Raw genomic sequence first — 20,638 nt, 5'->3', positions numbered from 1 at the left:
GGAAGTATTTGTACTCATTAACTCTATGTAAATAATATTAGTAAGTAAAGCAGTCTATAATACATTAGATTGAATTGAGACTTAGTGGGGTTTAATTTAGGAATGACTAAGTGAATCAGGCCTGACTTACATCCAATTGATTTCAGTGGTTATACTCTAAGTATGACTAAGTCTGGATCCAACCCAATGTATTATAGATGGCTTTATGTTGGTACCCCTCAGTATGGGCTCTTCTTAGCTCTGATTGCCCATTTATTTAACTGTGGTGCCCTCCAGAAAGGCTTGCCAAATCATGACCTTTAGATGTTGGGCAAAGACCTTTTTATTTATCCAGGCCATCTAAAATCTTTTAGACTACAATCCTAAACACATTTGCTAGGGAGTAAGTCCCATGGAACACAGTGGAACCTACTTCTGAGTAAACATGTATAGAATTGTGTGTAAATCATTAATTTTGATGCTGCTGCTATCTGAGGATTTTATTATTTCTTAACATGCACTACTGGTTTACCATGGCTTTGTAGTTTAAAAATTGTTCATTATTTTGTTTGGAATTGTAAGGTGCCTTGAAAATTTCTGTGTGAGCAAAGGCTTTGTGCTTGAATACATGCACAGGCTTTCAAGGAGAGTATATGACACTCCCCAAAGCCTGAAGCTTACAAGTTTCATGAAGCATTGCCAAATGTTTGAGATGTGGCCTAACAATCATAAGAGAAAGAAGCATAAGAGCTTTTAAATGAAGATGAAAACTGAGATACTGCCCAATACCAAGTTGTCTGATTTGCAGACAACTATGGAGGCATAGCGTTCACACATTTAGTCCACAAATGGTTTTTTGGTCAGAGAAGCAAGGAAGTTGGTGTTAAATTGAACATACTGAAGAGTTCAGACTTTGACTTAAGTGTTTTATGCCACCCATATACATCTGCTATTGGGAGACCATGTTATACTCACTCTCCTTCTGCTTCCAACGTGCTGCATGTAAGTGTGACCCACAGTAGTGAAACATGAATTCGTGTTCTGAGTGTTGCACTATTCCCTGCAGCAATACTATCTGGTTCCTGCCATCAATAATCCTAACATAAAGGGAATAATACAGTCAATAAAGTGGCTTGAGTTGGTAGCTGATTATTGAAGCAGCTGCCAACAAGTTGAAGGCAAAGAGAGACTCTGGCCAAAATGGGAGTAGCTGTATTCTACCTCCGCCCCCGATGAATGTCCCTGGAAATGATGCTACATAATGCTGGAGTGCAAGGGTGTACAACCCCCACTGTTATCTCCAATCTGAGATAACAGTGGGCCTGCGGCCAGCTGAGTCACTCTGTGCGGTGCCCTCAAGGGGATGCCAGGCATCATACAAAGCCAGGGACCTGGTTGGTGATGGAAAGGAACAGCTCGTCCTCCCAGCACTGGCCAAGTCCATTCCAGAGAAGGGTTAAAACGGGTGAGTGGAGGAGATGCTGTCACCAGCGGTGCAGCTAGCTTTGAGGGCCTTTCCTAGGGGCCTGTTACCACCATCCCCTCCCCCACGTTTTTCATGAATAAAATCCTTTTAGGCCAGTATCCTGTACCTGTCTTGTGGCACCGATGCCCCAGCCAAGTGAGCCACTGTGGGATAAATATCCATCAGACTTATTGGTTCGTCAAGAACAGTGTTCGCAGCCACCATTCCTGGCCATCTAACTATTCCAGGCACACGGATTCCTCCTTCCCAGCCGCCCATGGCTTTTCCACCTGCCATGGAAGTGGTAAGAGAAGAAAAAAATACAATCATGAAGTCTTGAGTTAAAATTACAATCCCACAACCTGATTTCATGTGTAGATCAGCATTCAGAAAATGCCTATGCATCCCAAATACGAATAGAAAAAGGGCACCAATGTTGAGAGCGCAGATCTACCACTGCATACACAGATGCTTGCACATGGAAGAACAGTCACAGTGTGCCACAAACAGGCCGTCTGCCCTGAAAGGATGGATTTCTTCATAGGATTCTAGATGTGGGTGACTATTGGAACCTGCAATGTGGCCTCCTAATGTCCTCTTCCCTTCCTTATACAGCTTAATTTTTCCATGGGAGCATTTCTGCATAGGGGCCATTGTGGTTAGATAAGACTTCTCTCTCTTATCAGACACATTGACCTGGTTTACATGACACAATAGTCCATTGTGGCTTAATTTCCTGTGGGGGCTGTCGTGTTGTGCTGGGCGCCGGTCTTGCTGTGGTTTGTCGCGTCATGCGAACTCAGGTGGCAGCGGTTGTTTGAGGGTCAGACAAGCCTCAAATAACCTGTGGCTTGTTTTAGGGTTATTTGAGTTATGTCTGGGTTCGCATGAGAGTACAAGCCACTACAAGCCCTCATGCATGAGTGGAGGAACCATTTGTCCTAGCGGAATCCTGGCCACTAATCATCACATTATCAGTAATCATACAGGTTTCAAAATACTATAAGGCTTCATACACGTTTCTCAACAATGCCATTTTTAGTTTTGTCTTTGTTGTTGTTCAGTCGTTCAGTCGTGTCCGACTCTTCGTGACCCCATGGACCATAGCACGCCAGGCCTTCCTGTCCTGCGCTCTCTCCCGGAGCGTGCTCAAGTTCATATTCACTGCATCCATGATGCTATCTAGCCATCTCATCCTCTGCCGTCCCCTTCTCCTTTTGCCTTCAGTCTTTCCCAGCATCAGGGTCTTTTCCAGGGAGTTTTCTCTTCGCATTAGGTGGCCAAAATATTGGAGCTTCAGCTTCAGGATCTGTCCTTCCAAGGAGCACTCAGGGTTGATTTCCTTTAGGATGGACTGATTTGACCTCCTTGCAGTCCAGGGGACTCGTAAGAGTCTTCTCCAGCACCACAGTTCGAAAGCATCAATTCTTCGGCGCTCAGCCTTCCTTATAGTCCAGCTCTCACAGCCATACATTACTACTGGGAAAACCATAGCTTTGATTAGACGGACCTTTGTCGGCAAGGTGATGTCTCTGCTTCTTACTATGCTGTCTAGGTTGGCCATAGCTTTCCTCCCAAGGAGCAAGCGTCTTTTAATTTCATGGCTACAGTCACCGTCTGCGGTGATCTTGGAGCCCAAGAAAGTAAAATCTGTCACTGCTTCCATTTCTTCCCCTTCTATATGCCAGGAAGTGATGGGGCCAGATGCCATGATCTTCGTTTTTTTAATGTTGAGTTTCAAACCAGCTTTTGCACTCTCCTCTTTCACCCTCAACAAGAGGCTCTTGAGATCCTCTTCGCTTTCTGCCATTAGGGTGGTATCGGAGTTTTGTCTTAAAATAGCTTAAATTAATAATATTTAATAAAATCTGTTTTCCCCTGACGGCTGTGCAGCACACATACCGGTCTTACCTTTGTATATGCCATTCCAGCCACCTAGCTGGACATTCCCTTGTCTGCCCTCCAAATATCCTCCATGGTCAGATGTAAAGTAAGTAAAAGTGTTGTCCCTCAAGCCCTCTTTGTCAATAGAAGCAAGGATTTTTCCTACAGAGTTAGAAAATAAAAACCCCAAGAGTTCATTCAGAGCACATATGGGCAACCTGTGGTCCTCAAAAGCTGCCGTAGGTCCCTAGGACCCTCCCTAAACACCCCCGTCCCACTGCTGCTGCAGCTGCTGCCACCACAACTGTGCTGGGGATGAGAGTGTGTGGGAATGACTCTCACTGCATGCTCTTTCTCCCAGTGCGACCAGGCTCCCTATAGCCCCCGCCCCCGAGCTATTAGGTGGGCTGTTGGGAGCTCGATCATGCAGAGAAAGAAGGCACATGGGGAAAGTCAGCCCTGCATACCCTCTTCCTCAGCACAATGGCAGTCCCGATAACCCACTAAACAGCTGTTTAAATGTGGAAGACAATATGGTGCAGCATGTTCTCCTCATTTAAATGGTGCACCTCCATCCCCCTGCTGATTGGCATGTGGGGGGATGCAAAGTGCTTTCAGAGCACAGGGAGGAGAGGTTTAAACCTCCCCATCCCTGCTCACTGTGATGGGGAGTGTACGTGTGTTTATGTGTATACCAGAGAGAGAGAGAGAGAGAGAGAGAGAGAGAGAGCGTGTGCGCACACACTCACTGGTGCAGCCCCAGCCCCCAGCCCTGAATGTGGTCCTCAGGGACAAAAACGTTGCCCACCCCTGATTTAGAGTTAACTAGAAAATGTATTTATAAAATTCATATCTGATAAACAGAATGCGTGCTCAGTAGTGACACTGCAAACAAATTCTTGTTCTGAGCCATATGCTCATCCCTTTCCTTAATTCTGCTAGGTGTACGTCTGAGCTGAGCCACTAGTTTGCACCCGATTCCAGTTTTCAGATTTATGAACCTTCATTCCTAAATGTTTGCAAATCAAGTGCTAAGCTAAATACTGTTGAAAGATACTGAGGTAGTTTAAGAATTGAGAAAAAGAAATGATCTCCCCCCCCCCCGAAGTGATTACCCTGTTCCTTAGATAAATATGATAATTAAAAATGCAACTTACCTACCATCCAGTCCATCTCCTCTACATTGTCTCCATATAAACCATGTCTGCTTTCCCCACGAAACAACTCTGTAGTGTAACATGGTTCGTGGACGTGTAAGAAAGAAACAAAGAGGAGGAATGGCCCTTGTTTGTTTCTGAAAAATATAATAAAAACTCCAGATGTTTTTTGTCCCATTAAAGGAGTATCAACCAAACAAGTGGGATTCATAGGTGAGCAGAGATCTGAACCCAACGTTCACACATTCAAACAAGACATCCAAATCTCTACGCCATTATATATATACACAAAACACATATTTTAATTATGGAGGAAGTGTGTGTGTGTGTGCCTGAGGGAGGAGTCAGAGAGAGAGTGTGTATGTGTGCGTGCGTGCGGGGGCGGGGGGGGGGAGGTTCCTAATGAAATCCACAAACATGTCTCCCCTCAATTTTAGATGAAAATGCCCCCCTCCCCTGCCTTCTAAAACTGTAGCAAAGAGCCGTCACAAAAGGAAAGGGGGCCTGACTGTCTGGTCACTTGTAATTTGAGTACTGAAAGCACATAGAGCCCAATTCTCTGCATGTTTACTCAGCACTAAGTCCCACTGTGTTCAATGGGGATTACTCTCTAGTACGTGTGTTTAGGTTTGCACACTTAAAAGTACACCAGGCTTACAATTTATAAAAGAATTAAACACAAGGAAAGGTGAAAGGGATGGAGTAGGGAATGTATAGCTGTATGCTTAGTTTAAACCATGGCAGCAAAGACATATGAGTACCTGTTGAAAGAAATGGGTTAAAAATTAGGGATCTCACAGTAGGGCAATGCCAATTTCAGATGTCACATTCATCCTGATGTAGCACAGCAGCTAAGAAACTGAGCTGTGGGTTATGAAGTCCCTGTCTGGTTCAAAATCTAGAAAACCACAGACTAAGTCAATGGAATCTGTAGCAAGTGAGTAATTAGAAAACAGTTCAATATATTACAATGATACATGAAGAACATAAAAATGCATGTTAATGTATTGTGCGGTTGTTTTCTATACTAATAATCACTCACTTGCTACAGACTCCATTGACTTACGGCACAACCCTATGCATGTTTAGATAGAGAAAAAGTCCTGCAACTCCCAGCGCTCCCTAGCCAGCATAGCTATGCTGGATAAGGAATGCTGGGAGTTGCAGGACTTTTTTCTGTCTAAACATGCATAGGATTGCACCCTTAGCCTGTAGTTTTCTTGTTAGTTGGGGAACCCTCTCCTTTGTATTTGTCATTATCTGGTTCAAAATCTAGCCTCAGTTATGAAGTCACAAGATCATTTTTAATTTTTGTTTTTATTCAAGGCCATTTATACCCCAACCTTCCAATCTAAACACAATGCTCAAGGCTGCGTACAAAATTATAATAGAACTACAAAATATCTAAAATGTTTGTGAAGTGCTTTGAACATCTGAAAGTACTATTCAAGCATTAATCTATGCTGCTTGCCTACTTTGGCTCAGGTCAAAATTGTGAAAAGCTTATTTTATGATTGCACATTATGTATAGGCATCACTCCAGCTCCCTCACAACAAGGTTCATACTAGCTTGGGCCCAACTAAAGGGCAAAGGAAAGTCACATTTCAAGCTCATATAATACTATTCCTCATCGCAGGTGTGTATGAACACCATTGGTCATATGAACAGCTTGGCTCAAATGTAGAAATATTTCTGTATGGCATACAGATTCTAAATGTAATTTAAATGTAAATCCTAAATGTAAATCATTACAACTGTATTTAGTGTCTTATGCATCCTTATGACATTACACCGATGTGGTGACTGGACATGTTTTGTTTGGTAGGCTGGGCCCCATCTGATGATGGAGGCTTCCAACCAGGCCATACCTCTCAAATCTGAAAAGCATAATTACTGAAGGTAGATCATTTAACTCGTTACCGTTCAATAAATGTGATGGCCTCTCTCACTATCCTGAAAGCAGCATCCTCTAGCTTCAACGGTTGTTGAGTGATGTCATGATCTCTGAACATCATACAGTTCCAAAATTTTAAAGATAAATACTGGATGAACATGGTGATGAAACAGAGGAAGCCACACAAAATAATGAAGGCAATTATTTTCCATCTCACAGAGAACAAACCAGTAATCTTTCCCAGCAGAACAGTGAACACCCAAAGGGCAACCATCCGAATACAATACCAAGCTGTAGCTTCCGATCCTGGAGCCAACACAGAATATTTCCAAGACTCACAGTCATTCACAAGTGTAAAAGGATTGCCATAGAAATAATCAAAGCCATAGTTTAAAGGATGGTGGCAGTGATCGTTATGGGATTCACAGTTCAAACCCTGGTGCCATTTTCCTGAAAAGATAAACATTGATAGCTTAAGCAGTCATCACCCTGGAAGTGGTTCTCTTATTATAAAACACAGACCTAATGTGTGTGCAGAAATAGATAACCAACTTGGAAGTGTATATGCTCAAGAGGCAAGAAATATACCCATAGCAAATCTACTTGGAAGTAAGCCTCACCGAGTTCAATAAGACATATTCCCAGGCAAATGTACTTAGAGTTGTAGTCTGAATATGTTATTAAGTATGACATAACAAAGGGAGATCTTATATTCTGGTTTTTCAACATTCAATCCTAATTTTTCCTACACTTCAGGCAAACCCAATGGAAAAACTGTCCAATATAGGTTAAAAACCCATATCTTAAAAATAACAAAAAAAATACTCTTAATAAAAGCAGTAGCCAAATGGAAGAGGAAGAGTTAGCACATGTAACACTCCATTACAAACTGAAACAGTAACCCAGTTCGTATGACACGCCACAGCTCATCATGGGTTATTTAACCCCTGACAAGCTGCGCCACCTGAGGGTGCCATTGTGTCATGCAAGCCCAGCAATTGGGGGGTTTGTGAGGGTTAAAAACTCTTACATGACCCTACAACACGCTGAGGGTTGTTTAACTCTCACCCCCCCCCCCACGGCTGGGTTTGTCTGACATAACAACCCTTGATCAGGGGTTGCATATTTATAATAAATAGCCCATGCTGAGCTGCGACATGTCATGCAAACCTGCTGTTGTTCTTGTTCAGTCGTGTCCGACTCTTCGTGACCCCATGGATCATAGCATGCCAGGCCTTCCTGTCCTCCGCTCTCTCCCAGAGTGTGCTCAAGTTCATATCCATTGCATCGATGCTATCTAGCCATCTCATCCTCTGCCGTCCCCTTCTCCTGTTGCCTTCAATCTTTCCCAGCATCAGGGTCTTTTCCAGTGAGTTTTCTCTTCACATTAGGTGGCCAAAATATTTGAGCTTCAGCTTCAGTATCTGTCCTTCCAATGAGCACTCAGGGTTGATTGCCTTTAGGATTGACTGATTTGACCTCCTTGCAGTCCAGGGGACTTGTAAGGGTCTTCTCCCGCACCACAGTTGGAAAGCAATTCGGCGCTCAGCCTTCCTTATAGTCCAGCTCTCACAGCCATACGTTGCTACTGGGAAAACCATAGCTTTGATTATATGAACCTTTGTCGGCAAGGTGATGTCTCTGCTTCTTACTATGCTGTCTAGGTTTGCCATAGCTTTCCTCCCAAGGAGCAAACGTCTTTTAATTTCATGGCTACAGTCACCATCTGCGGTGATCTTGGAGCCCAAGAAAATAAAATCTGTCACTGCTTCCATTTCTTCCCCTTCTATATGCCAAGAAGTGATGGGGCCAGATGCCATGATCTTCGTTTTTTTAATGTTGAGTTTCAAACCAGCATTTGCATTCTCCACTTTCACCCTCAACAAGAGGCTGTTTAGATCCTCTTCGTTTTCTGCCATTAGGGTGGTATCACCTGCGTATCTGAGGTTGTTGATAATTCTCCCGGCAATCTTAATTCCGACCTGTGATTCATCCAACCTGGCGTTTCTCATGATGTACTCTGCATATACATTAAATAAGCAGAGTGACAATATGCAGCCTTGTCGTACTCCTTTCCCAATTTTGAACCAATCGGTTGTTCCATGTCCGGTTCTTACTGTTTCTTCTTGACCCTCATACAGATTTCTCAGGAGACAGGTAAGGTGGTCTGGTACCCCAATCTCTTTAAGAATTTGCCACAGTTTGTTGTGATCAACACAATCAAAGACTTTAGCATAGTCAATGAAGCAGAAATAGTTGTTTTTCTGGAATTCTCTTGCTTTCTCCATGATGCAGCGAATGTTGGCGATTTGATCTCTAGTTCCTCTGCCTCTTTGAAACCCAGCTTGTACTTCCAGTAGTTCTCAGTTCACATACTGCTGAAGCCTAGCTTGTAGGATTTTGAGCATAACCTTGCTGGCATGTGAAATGAGCGCAATTGTGTGGTAGTTTGAACACTCTTTGGCATTGCCCTTCTTTGGAATTGGAATGTAAACTGACCTTTTCCAGTCTTGTGGCCACTGTTGAGTGTCCCAAATTTGTTGGCGTATTGCGTGCAGCACTTTAACAGCATCATCTTTTAGGATTTTAAATAGCTCAGATGGAATATTGTCATCTCCACTAGCTTTGTTGTTAGTAATGCTTCCTAAGGCCCACTTGACTTCACTCTCTAGGATGTCCGGCTCAAGTTCAGTGACCGCACTATCATGGCTATCGGGGACATTACGATCTTTCCTGTATAGTTCTTCTGTGTATTCTTTCCACTTCTTAATCTCATCTGCTTCTGTTAGGTCCCTGCCTTCTTTGTCCTTTATCATGCCCGTCTTTGCACAAAACGTTCCCTTGAGATCTCCGATTTTCTTGAAAAGATGTCTAGTCTTTCCCATTCTATTGTTTTCCTCCATTTCTTTGCATTGTTCATTTAAGAAGGCCTTCTTGTCTCTCCTTGCTATACTCTGGAAATCTGCATTTAGTTGGATATATCTTCCCCTTTCTCCCTTGCTTTTCACTTCCCTTCTTTCCTCAGCTACTTGTAAAGCCTCATCAGACAGCCACTTTGCTTTCTTGCATGTCTTTTTCTTTGGGATGGATTGAGTTGCTGCCTCCTGAACAGTGTTACAGACCTCCGTCCATAGTTCCTCAGGCACTCTGTCTATCAGGTCTAATCCCTTCAATCAATTCTTACCTCCACTGTATATTCATAAGGGATATGATTTAGGTCATACCTGAATGGTTTAGTGGTTTTCCCTACGTTCTTCAACTTAAGCCAAAATTTTGCAACAAGAAGCTCATGATCTGAGCCACAGTCAGCTCCAGGTCTTGTTTTTACTGACTGTATAGCTTCTCCATCTTTGGCTGCAAAGGACATAATCAATCTGATTTTGATATTGCCCATCTGGTGATGTCCATGTGTAGAGTCGTCTCTTGTGCTGTTGGAAAAGAGTGTTTGCTATGATCAGCGTGTTCTTTTGGCAAAACTCTATTAGCCTTTGTCCTGCTTCATTTTGTACACCAAAGCCATGCTTGCCTGTTATCCCGGTGATTTCTTGACTTCCTACTTGGCATGCTGAGGGGGGCTTAAGGGATAGTACATTTAAGGGGGGGGTAACTATACGGTGTAAGGGGCCAAGTAGGGAAACACAGAGGCACAGATCCATTGTATTAGAAGCTTATTAGAGGCAATACATATATTGATAAGAAATGTTTTTATTGCTCTTTGAATTGTGTAAGTCCTTGTATGCATCAAAGTGACCAGTCAAAGGTTATAAAAAGACAAAACAAGAACAGATGCTGCAGTTTCAGATTCTTCTGGTCCAAAATCTCAGATGTTGTAGTTTTAGATCACCCTGTGTCTAGACATAAGCGAACTATAAAAAGAGCCATTGACTGCAGAAAAGACAAATTAGGATCACTTTGGAACAAACAACATGTGTCAGCAATGGGATGGGGCTTTCTGGGAATAGGATGACCTCAGAGGTGATGTGGTCCAATAGATCTAAGAATTTTAGGGTATGTATTAATAAGGATGGCACCAATTTTTTTAAAAAATGTTTTTAATTCTGAGCATGATGGGACTCAAAAGTTCCTCTTTCCCAAGTTCCTCAAAGGCCTTGACAGAGCCCTGTATTGTGAGAAGATTCCCTTTCCCAGTGAAAGAAGATCACCTTTTCTGAAGCTGAAGCTCCAATATTTTGGCCACCTAATGCGAAGAGAAAACTCCCTGGAAAAGACCCTGATGCTGGGAAAGACTGAAGGCAAAAGGAGAAGGGGACGGCAGAGGATGAGATGGCTAGATAGCATCACGGATGCAATGAATATGAACTTGAGCACGCTCCGGGAGAGAGCGCAGGACAGGAAGGCCTGGCGTGCTATGGTCCATGGGGTCACGAAGAGTCGGACACGAATGAACGACTGAACAACAAAATGGTGTGAATGATAGGCATACAGCTACTAGATTTGTAAGTACATCTCATCCTTTGCTTTGCTGAGTGAAGTGTTTGAATGTGTGTTCAGCTTTTCTGTTTTTTAATATATTTAGCCTATGTTGTTATTTTCATTCTATACCGACATTTTGACTCGAGTCCTTAAAAATACCTCATCCTTTTTGTCTTGGGTGAATGTAAACATTCTATCTCAGATTCTTGAAGGTACCTCACCTATAATATTTGGACCAAACCAGGTGCTATTTAAGAGAGATATGCCTGAGTACTTCATACCAGATGCCCTGGACATTTAGCCTGTGGTTTCCTCCCTTACACCTGTCCCCTGTAACCAGTCACTGTATTTCACCACAAAGCCTTATGGTTAAAGGTTATTGAAGGGGATCTCAATATATTGATAGATTCATATGGGAGAGACCATCCTTAAAGTATCTAATTAGGGTCGAATGTTAAAGGTTAAACTCAGCACTTTAAATGCGGCATGGAAACCTGTCAAGTTATAAGATTGGCAACATTCTGTATAGGAAAATTTCTCCCTATTAAACATACTCTTATGAGAGGGTTCCTCCTTGCATTTCCTGTACTTGTCAAGAGAAGCCAACATGGTGCCGGTTTGCACGACTACTACTAAACGAAGTTGTTTAACCCTCACATAATCCCCAATGGCTGGGTTCGGACAACCATTACATATTCATACTGGTGGCACACACATCACAGCTCATTGTGAGTTAAATTACCCAGATGCAAACCAGGTCACTGTGTGGCAAGTGATAGGTTGCAGGAAGATGGGACAAGCACCATAATAATCATGGACGCTGAGATACCAGGGACAGTGAAAGCCTGTGCTGTTGACAGGATTTCTAGGCCTCACAACATATGTGAATAAATGGGTCTGGTTTCCAGAGTGCATAGAATAACTGATACTAGATCCCAAGGATAGAGAATAGTACCTAATCATGGATAGGGAGTAGTACTAGTGCAATCATGTGTAATTATGCACATTCACCACATCTGGCAATAAATACAAATCCCTCAGGCAGAAACATAAGGAGCTTAAACAAAGGGAGCTAAAAAAAAGTTAAAGGACACCGATCAACACATGACATGCCTCTTTCAAAACAAAGCCCTTTCTTGTCATTTTTTCAAAGCATACCAGGAATTACAGAGGGAAGGAAGGTTCACATGATATGTTTGTAAGGCCCAGAGAAATGTTTGGGCACTACACCTATATCTACTCAGAGGCTTTACTATAGAACCTGACCACAGGTTAAGGAGCTCAGACAGTAAGGGGGAAAACACACTAGTCTTTGCCCCTGATGAGAGGAGAGAACAGCCTTGCAAGAGGAACAGGAGAGTTTGCCATCCCTGTTATAAAGTATTGCACTACTTACCGCATATATAGCTGAACAGTGATAGAGCTTCAAGAATATGAAATCAATTTCCATGTAGTTGTAGGGTTACATAGTCTCCTGAGGGTCACACCCAGAGACTCAGCGGTTGAGTCTGGGAGCTTAGGGGTGGCACCTCTTACAGCAGTAGACAGAACCTGAGGCACTTCATGGTTAAAAGAGAGATCTCACACCTCTCCTAGCTGACTCCTAGCACAAAATTACTTCAGTCATTCCCATATGTTAGCAAGAGAGGTTTATTATGCCTATGCTGATGCCCACCCCTCACTTACTCTGTCCTGTAAAGAGAGAGAAAGAGGAAGAGAGATACTAGGACCGGGAGAGCATGCTGAAAAGTGGGAAGAAGGCTGGAATGGGCCCTGTGGAAAGGAGCTGATCCCTTTAATTCTGGCTGCTGACCCTGAGGTTTAACTCTCTCAGCTGGAAACCCTGAGAACAAGACTCAGACCTTGAAGTTTCAGGTCAACCCCTGAAGCCTGGTAAATGGTAACAGCAATGAAACACAATGGCTAGGTTCAGGCAATCATTGGGGAAAAGAAGCCACAGTGGCTTCTTTTCCCTGCCCTATATGGACTGCTTGTGCAGCCACCATTTCCTTAATTATGCTCAGTGCAGGTTGCCATGTTGTCCAAACCTGGCAAGGTGCACGGCGGGGGTGGCTTCCAGCCCACTCTGTGTAACCCATGGCTTGTTGTAGGGGTTACAGGGTGGTTTGGAAGCCACCCCGCCACACACGTCTCTGGGTTCAGATGACAAGGCAACGTGCACTGTGATGAGGGTAATTAGGGAAATGGCGGGTGTGTGAGTGGCATGCATGGGGCAGGGAAAAGAAGCCACGGTGGCTGAAACGCATCTGCATACTGTACCTATTAGGCCAGTGGTATAACCTTGCTGCTGTAATAACTTTGCAAATGTTGTTTCATTTGTGGGTAGCCCTCCGGAGCCACCAGCCCATTTGAAGACACGCAACTTTTTTGTGGCTGCCATACCTAAAATATGAATGAGAGGAAAAATTAGCCCCATTTCCATCTTCACCTACTTTTACCCATGCTTATGGGGTGGGGTGGAGAGGGACTAGATCTGTTTTCAGGAAGCTGTGAGGTGATAGAGAAGTGTGTGAAGACTGTCTCACAGTAACCCTAGCAACCAATGAACTGATAACGTTATCAGGCCTTTCTGCATGCTGGAGGGCACTGTAGGCTCACCCTACACAATCCCTTCATCACTTTGCAATGGAAATGTTGTGGGGAAGGGCATCTAAGTGTCCACTGGCAGGTGAGCCAGGGAATATTGCAGCGCAGAGAACCCAGAATGGAAATACATGCAGTTCAGTGCAGAAGTGGACAGAAAGTAGGTCTTCGGATGTTTAGACCTCCAATGTCCAGCATCCCTGAGCACTGGGCATGTCAGCAGGGGCTTCTGGGAGATGAAGTCCAAAACATCTAGAAGTTTACCTTCCACTCACCCCTGGTTTTGTGTGTTTATAGTAAGATTTAAAATTTAGTTTTATAGCATTGATAATTGTCTAGTGGCTTTGCACTCATTTGTCAGTCTAAAAGGCTAGAATAGGGTTACTCTTTACTGAGCATTTGGGAAATAAAAGCTGAAAATTCAGGGAATGTGCCAAGAATATTCTGAGAGGGCTATGCCCCCCAGTTCCCCTTGTGGCTAGGGCTCTGCCTCCCAACCTCTGGAATGTAAATGGACCCTGCTCACCTCCTTCAGTGAGAGGTTCTGGCATAAATTCTGGCAGTTCTGGCTCCCTTAGCATGGGACTGCCAGGCTGCACAGGGTCTACGGAAGCCATGTGCCGCTTGAGGGCTAACCAGGGGGCATGGTGGCTTTGCCATGTTAAAGCCTGTGATGCAGAAACATGGCAGCACAACTGTGGCACAGAAGGGGTGTGTGTCTATGTGTGTGCTACTCCCAGGGTCTACACCAGAGCTGCTTATGGCTGAAGCTAATGCTTGTTCTCTGTGCACCACTGGTGGGTCCCCATCTCCCTTTCTGTACATCTACATCTGTCAGCCACTGAAGGGGGTGCCTACCTGATCTGATCGGGTATCTGCCGGTCAGGAAAGCTGCTCTGCTTGGGGTGCAAAGTGAGGCTGCAGCAATGTGCTGAGTAAGCCTCACTCCTTCCTTTGCTAGCTGGTCAATATTAGGTGTCCTAAGATGTTAAGATGGAGAAACAAAATGATACATTAGTATGATTAAGTAACATCTTCTGGAGAGCCAGTGTGGTGTAGTGGCGAGAGTGTTGGACTGGGAGCCGGGAGATCCGGGTTCTAGTCCCCACTCAGCCATGGAAGCTCACTGGGTGGCTTTCGGCCAGTCACAAACTCTCAACCCAACCTACCTCACAGGGTTGTTACAAGGATAAAATGGAGAGGAGGATTATGTATGCTGCTTTGGGTTTCTTAAAGAGGAAAAATGGTGGGAGATAGATGTAATAAATAAATAAATAAATAAATCTTCAGACTTATCTGCAGGAAACCTTTTGTTTCAGCAACAGATATATAAAGGTTGCTTCCAGATTAGGGCCCGAAGCAGTATTAGAAGTGGTGGATCCACATAGTTCTTAATGTAGTGCTATACTAACCGCCAGTCTGCCTATGGCCAAGAGTCTTCTACAATGCTGACTCAGAAAGTCCCATTCAAGAAGAGCCCCATCATTGTTAATTAGTGGTTTCCACCTGTTTTATTGCTTCCCATTCAGTGTAGCAGCAGTGTTACTGATACATGGCCTTTTAATTGCACCTAAGGGCATAATCCTATGGGGATATGCAGCCACCTCTGAACTTAGAGATGACTGCCTATCCAATGCAGGGCAGGAGAAGTGCAGAGGGGATCGTTCCCTCCGTGTTTCCCCTGCCCTGCATTTGCGGCTAGACAGCCGATTTCGGCAGAGCGAGGGAGGAGGCTGCTGGACGACACATAGGATGTGTTGTACCGGCATTTCTGCCTTCCCTGCCCCAGAACGCTCCATTTTGGCTGCTCCATGCTCCTCTTTGGAGCACAGACCTCAGGGCTGTTCTGTGCTGCCTGTGACCCAGTGCAGAAAGTGGGGAAGGTCAGTTCTCCGGGCACACTGACTAGCTGCTGACTAGCTGCTGACTACTGGCAATAGGATTGCTACCTTAGTTACTCAATTCCTGTTCCCTAGGGGGAGCACATTAAATATTAATTCCCTCTTTTTACTTTTCTTTCTTTTGTAGTGAGATGACTTACCCTGAGGCTACTCATCGGTAATGCTGATGCCACATAGTAAAAGGGGCAGAAGGTACAAGGAGGATGAAACCAATTAAAGGCATGATCTGCATTAAAAGTTTGATAATGTTTTGGCAGTTTACACTGGACACACTGGCACTGCAATTGTGATTTTAAGTGTTTAAAAACATCACAAATCAGATCTAGAAAAATATGGGAAGATAGCAGAGAATACTGTAATGCAACCAGTTGGTAATGACACTGTTTAGATTCTCCATTAAAAAAGTGGATGTAGATGGCAACTCCAAACTAAACTGCTAATGTGAAAGTGACCAAAGCAAAGTGTAACTTCTATTTTGCAGTTGGTCAATACTGGAGGGGTAGAAATAAAGATAATCTACTATCATATACTAATCTAATTAAGATAGTAATGTATGAATAATCAATAGTAACAATTCTAGATCTCATGAAGCCATTAGATAATATCCTGCAATTAAAAATAAATAAATTGAGTGACATGAGCTGAAAATACAATTCCCTTTTAGAAAATATTATGTTGTCTGGCTGATAAGCCTTTGCAAGTCAATTTTTAGCCACTACAAAATGCAGGCTCGTTGCTGCCACTAGGTGGCAAAGTTGAACAGGGCTACCAAAAAGAAGTATTACCTGAACAGTAAGTGGCATTCAATGATTCAACCACTGGCTTCTCAGGTCTTTCTGGAAAGACACAACTGGACAACTTAACCAACTCACTATTATTTATTGGTGTAGCCTGAATTCTGCAAATCTTTGCTTTTCTTCCAGAAACTTTTGACTGTCCTCCGATGACGCCATTCATTCTCTCTGCTGTCTTCAGGATTTCTGGCATGTGCTTTTTGTTTTTTTGTTTTTTGAGGTGGCATTTTGTATTTTCTTCCAAATAAAGGCATTTGTACTGTAATTTTTTTAAATGTTGAATAGAAATTTACATTCACATTACAATCCTAATTTAAGCTTCATGGATGAAATGCCCTCAGCCACTGAGTTGTCATATATAGCTACATTAATTGTAGCACAGATTTAATTTCAGTGCCTTCTTTGATTCTCTACATTGCAATGGGATATTTCCTATACTACCTTGCTTCCCTTCAAAGTGCCCTTAGTTTCAATGCAGTTTTCCCACTATACTCCCATTAGAAATCTTTGGATATTTCCTGTACCTAAGGGTTACTCTTTTGAGAGACCAAGAGAATAGACCTAGCTCACTTTTGTTGTTGTTGTTGTTGTTCAGTCGTTCAGTCGTGTCCGACTCTTCGTGACCCCATGGACCATAGCACGCCAGGCCTTCCTCTCCTGCGCTCTCTCCCGGAGCGTGCTCAAGTTCATATTCATTGCATCTGTGATGCTATCTAGCCATCTCATCCTCTGCCATCCCCTTCTCCTTTTGCCTTCAGTCTTTCCCAGCATCAGGGTCTTTTCCAGGGAGTTTTCTCTTCGCATTAGGTGGCCAAAATATTGGAGCTTCAGCTTCATTATCTGTCCTTCCAATGAGCAGTCAGGGTTGATTTCCTTTAGGATGGACTGATTTGACCTCCTTGCAGTCCAGGGGACTCGTAAGAGTCTTCTCCAGCACCACAGTTCGAAAGCATCAATTCTTCGGCGCTCAGCCTTCCTTATAGTCCAGCTCTCACAGCCATACATTACTACTGGGAAAACCATAGCTTTGATTAGACGGACCTTTGTCGGCAAGGTGATGTCTCTGCTTCTTACTATGCTGTCTAGGTTTGCCATAGCTTTCCTCCCAAGGAGCAAGCGTCTTTTAATTTCATGGCTACAGTCACCATCCGCGGTGATCTTGGAGCCCAAGAAAGTAAAATCTGTCACTGCTTCCATTTCTTCCCCTTCTATATGCCAGGAAGTGATAGGGCCAGATGCCATGATCTTCGTTTTTTTAATGTTGAGTTTCAAACCAGCTTTTGCACTCTCCTCTTTCACCCTCAACAAGAGGCTCTTGAGATCCTCTTCGCTTTCTGCCATTAGGGTGGTATCGTCTGCATATAGGAGGTTGTTGATAATTCTCCCGGCAATCTTAATTCCGACCTCTGATTCATCCAACCCGGCATTTCTCATGATGTACTCTGCATATAAGTTAAATAAGCAGGGTGACAATATGCAGCCTTGTCGTACTCCTTTCCCAATTTTGAACCAATCGGTTGTTCCATGTCTGGTTCTTACTGTTGCTTCTTGACCCTCGTACAGGTTTCTCAGGAGACAGGTAAGGTGGTCTGGTACTCCCATCACTTTAAGAATTTGCCACAGTTTGTTGTGATCCACACAATCAAAGGCTTTAGCGTAGTCAATGAAGCAGAAATAGACGTTTTTCTGGAATTCTCTTGCTTTCTCCATGATGCAGCGAATGTTGGCGATTTGATCTCTAGTTCCTCTGCCTCTTCTAAACCCAGCTTGTACTTCCAGTAGTTCTCGGTTCGCATACTGCTGAAGCCTAGCTTGTAGGATTTTGAGCATCACCTTGCTGGCATGTGAAATGAGCGCAATTGTGCGGTAGTTTGAACACTCTTTGGCGTTGCCCTTCTTTGGAATTGGAATGTAAACTGACCTTTTCCAGTCTTGTGGCCACTGTTGAGTGTTCCAGATTTGTTGGCATATTGAATGCAGCACTTTAACAGCATCATCTTTTAGGATTTTAAATAGCTCGGCTGGAATACTGTCATCTCCGCTAGCTTTGTTGTTACTAATGCTTCCTAAGGCCCACTTGACTTCACTCTCTAGGATGTCCGGCTCAAGTTCAGTGACCGCACTCTCATGGCTATCAGGGACATTCAGATCTTTCCTGTATAGTTCTTCTGTGTATTCTTGCCACCTCTTCTTAATCTCATCTGCTTCTGTTAGGTCCCTGCCTTCTTTGTCCTTTATCATGCCCGTCTTTGCACAAAACGTTCCCTTGAGATCTCCGATTTTCTTGAAGAGATCTCTAGTCTTTCCCATTCTGTTGTTTTCCTCGATTTCTTTGCATTGTTCATTTAAGAAGGCCTTCTTGTCTCTCCTTGCTATTCTCTGGAACTCTGCATTCAGTTGGGTATATCTTCCCCTTTCTCCCTTGCTTTTCGCTTCCCTTCTTTCGTGAGCTACTTGTAAAGCCTCATCAGACAGCCACTTGGCTTTCTTGCATTTCTTTTTCTTTGGGATGGATTTCGTTGCTGCCTCCTGAACAATGTTACGGACCTCCGTCCATAGTTCCTCAGGCACTCTGTCTATCAGGTCTAATCCCTGAAATCTATTCCTCACCTCCACTGTATATTCATCAGGGATATGATTTAGGTCATACCTGTATGGTTTAGTGGTTTTCCCGACGTTCTTCAATTTAAGCCGAAATTTTGCAATAAGCAGCTCATGATCTGAGCCACAGTCAGCTCCAGGTCTTGTTTTGACTGACTGTATGGAGCTTCTCCATCTTTGGCTGCAAAGGACATAATCAATCTGATTTCGATATTGACCATCTGGTGACGTCCATGTGTAGAGTCGCCTCTTGTGCTGTTGGAAAAGAGTGTTTGCTATGATCAGCGTGTTCTCTTGGCAAAACTCTATTAGCTTTTGTCCTGCTTCATTTTGTACACCAAGGCCATGCCTGCCTGTTATCCCGGTGATTTCTTGACTTCCTACTTTAGCATTCCATTCCCCTATGATGAAGAGGACATCTTTTTTTGGTGTTAGTTCTAGAAGGTGTTGTAGGTCTTCATAGAACCGATCAACCTCAGCTTCTTCGGCCTCAGTGGTTGGGGCATATACTTGAATTACTGTGATGTTGAATGGTTTGCCTTGGATTCGTACTGAGATCATTCTATCATTTTTAAGATTGTACCCCAGTACTGCTTTTCCCACCCTTTTGTTGACTATGAGTGCTACTCCATTTCTTCTAAGGGATTATTGCCCACAATAGTAGATATGATGGTCACCTGAATTAAATTCGCCCATGCCTGTCCATTTTAGTTCGCTGATTCCCAAGATGTCGATGTTCAATCTTGCCATCTCATGTTTGACCACCTCCAGCTTACCTTGATTCATTGATCTGACATTCCAGGTTCCTAAACAATATTGTTCTTTACAGCATCGGATTTTCTTTTCACCGCCAGACACATCCACAGCTGAGTGTCCTTTCGGGTTTGGCCCAGCCGCTTCACTCTTTCTGGCGCTACTTGGAAATACCCTCTGCTCTTCCCCAGTAGCATATTGGACACCTTCCGACCTGAGGGGCTCATCTTCCGGCGTCATATCTTTTAGCCTTGTGATACGTTCCATGGGGTTTTCTTGGCAAGAATACTGGAGTGGGTTGCCATTTCCTTCTCCAGTGGACCACATTTTGTGAGAACTCTCTGCCATGACCTGTCCGTCTTGGGTGGCCCTGCACGGCATAGCTTATGGCTTCATTGAGTTACGCAAGCCCCTTCGCCACAACAAGGCAGTGATCCATGAAGGGGAGCTCACTTTTAAGGGTACACTTACCTCATGGTGTCATTTCCAAAGCATCCCAAATCCCCATACCCAAGATCATCTGCCATCATCAGCAAAATGTTGGGTCTTGAAACATTCGCTCCGTATGTTTGGGGAAATAAGACGGAAACTAGCAAAATAGCTGGACTGCATCTAGATGAATAAGAGCAAGATCTTCAGGTGGATTAGAACTTTTCAAGGGTAGATTATCTACAATCAAAATATGAGAAAATCACCACATGGAGGATTTCTCTTGTTTGCCTCCTATGCTGACGTTTTCTTGGGGATGTCACAGCTTTCCACACACATGGGGGGGGGGGGCGTTGTTTGTACATCGTGGCGGCATTTGGTGGCAACAATCATAGGTTAATTTTGGGTTGTTTAATACACAAACAACCCAAAGTGACTGGGTTCAGACGTCATGCTAACAATCTACTAATGGGGTGTTCGTTGGTTGTTTCTGCAAAGCAGAAGTGGCTCACACAAAGTGTGCGTCCCCATAAGTCATTGGTTAATTACACACTTATACCAACCTCCAATTTACAAAGGGAAAAACCAGTAAGCCTTTGGTAGTCTTTTCCATGTTTGTATGCCTGATAAGTTCAATATCTGTAATACAAAACATGCATAATTAAGAGTAGGCTAGTGCAAAACCAATGGCTGTAAACTGGCAGAGAGTCTACCTTGTTTGGAAAACTCCAAACATTTCACA

The 20,638-nt window shown here is 43.7% G+C and overlaps 1 protein-coding gene across 1 annotated transcript in view; it reads right to left on the bottom strand.

Annotated features, from left to right (window-relative positions):
• The window catches only part of LOC146350109 (arylsulfatase H-like), a 35,455-nt gene that overhangs the window by 7,763 nt on the left and 7,054 nt on the right, over positions 1-20,638 (bottom strand). Inside the window, exons 3-10 of the mRNA XM_084845518.1 lie at positions 19,939-20,079; positions 14,277-14,398; positions 13,095-13,217; positions 6,407-6,830; positions 4,486-4,622; positions 3,356-3,490; positions 1,572-1,734; positions 955-1,076 (exon numbers count right to left, since the gene is read on the bottom strand). Coding sequence (XP_084701644.1) covers positions 955-1,076; positions 1,572-1,734; positions 3,356-3,490; positions 4,486-4,622; positions 6,407-6,830; positions 13,095-13,217; positions 14,277-14,398; positions 19,939-20,079 — 1,367 coding nt within the window. The remainder of the gene's footprint in view (positions 1-954; positions 1,077-1,571; positions 1,735-3,355; positions 3,491-4,485; positions 4,623-6,406; positions 6,831-13,094; positions 13,218-14,276; positions 14,399-19,938; positions 20,080-20,638) is intronic.

Source organism: Heloderma suspectum, chromosome 3 (assembly GCF_057233095.1).
Source record: "Heloderma suspectum isolate Gila_16-S chromosome 3, 16-S_ref, whole genome shotgun sequence".
NCBI classification, from domain to species: Eukaryota; Metazoa; Chordata; class Lepidosauria; order Squamata; family Helodermatidae; genus Heloderma; species Heloderma suspectum.
The sequence above is the reverse complement of the archived record's forward strand: the minus strand, read 5'-3'. Positions and strand labels throughout refer to the sequence as shown.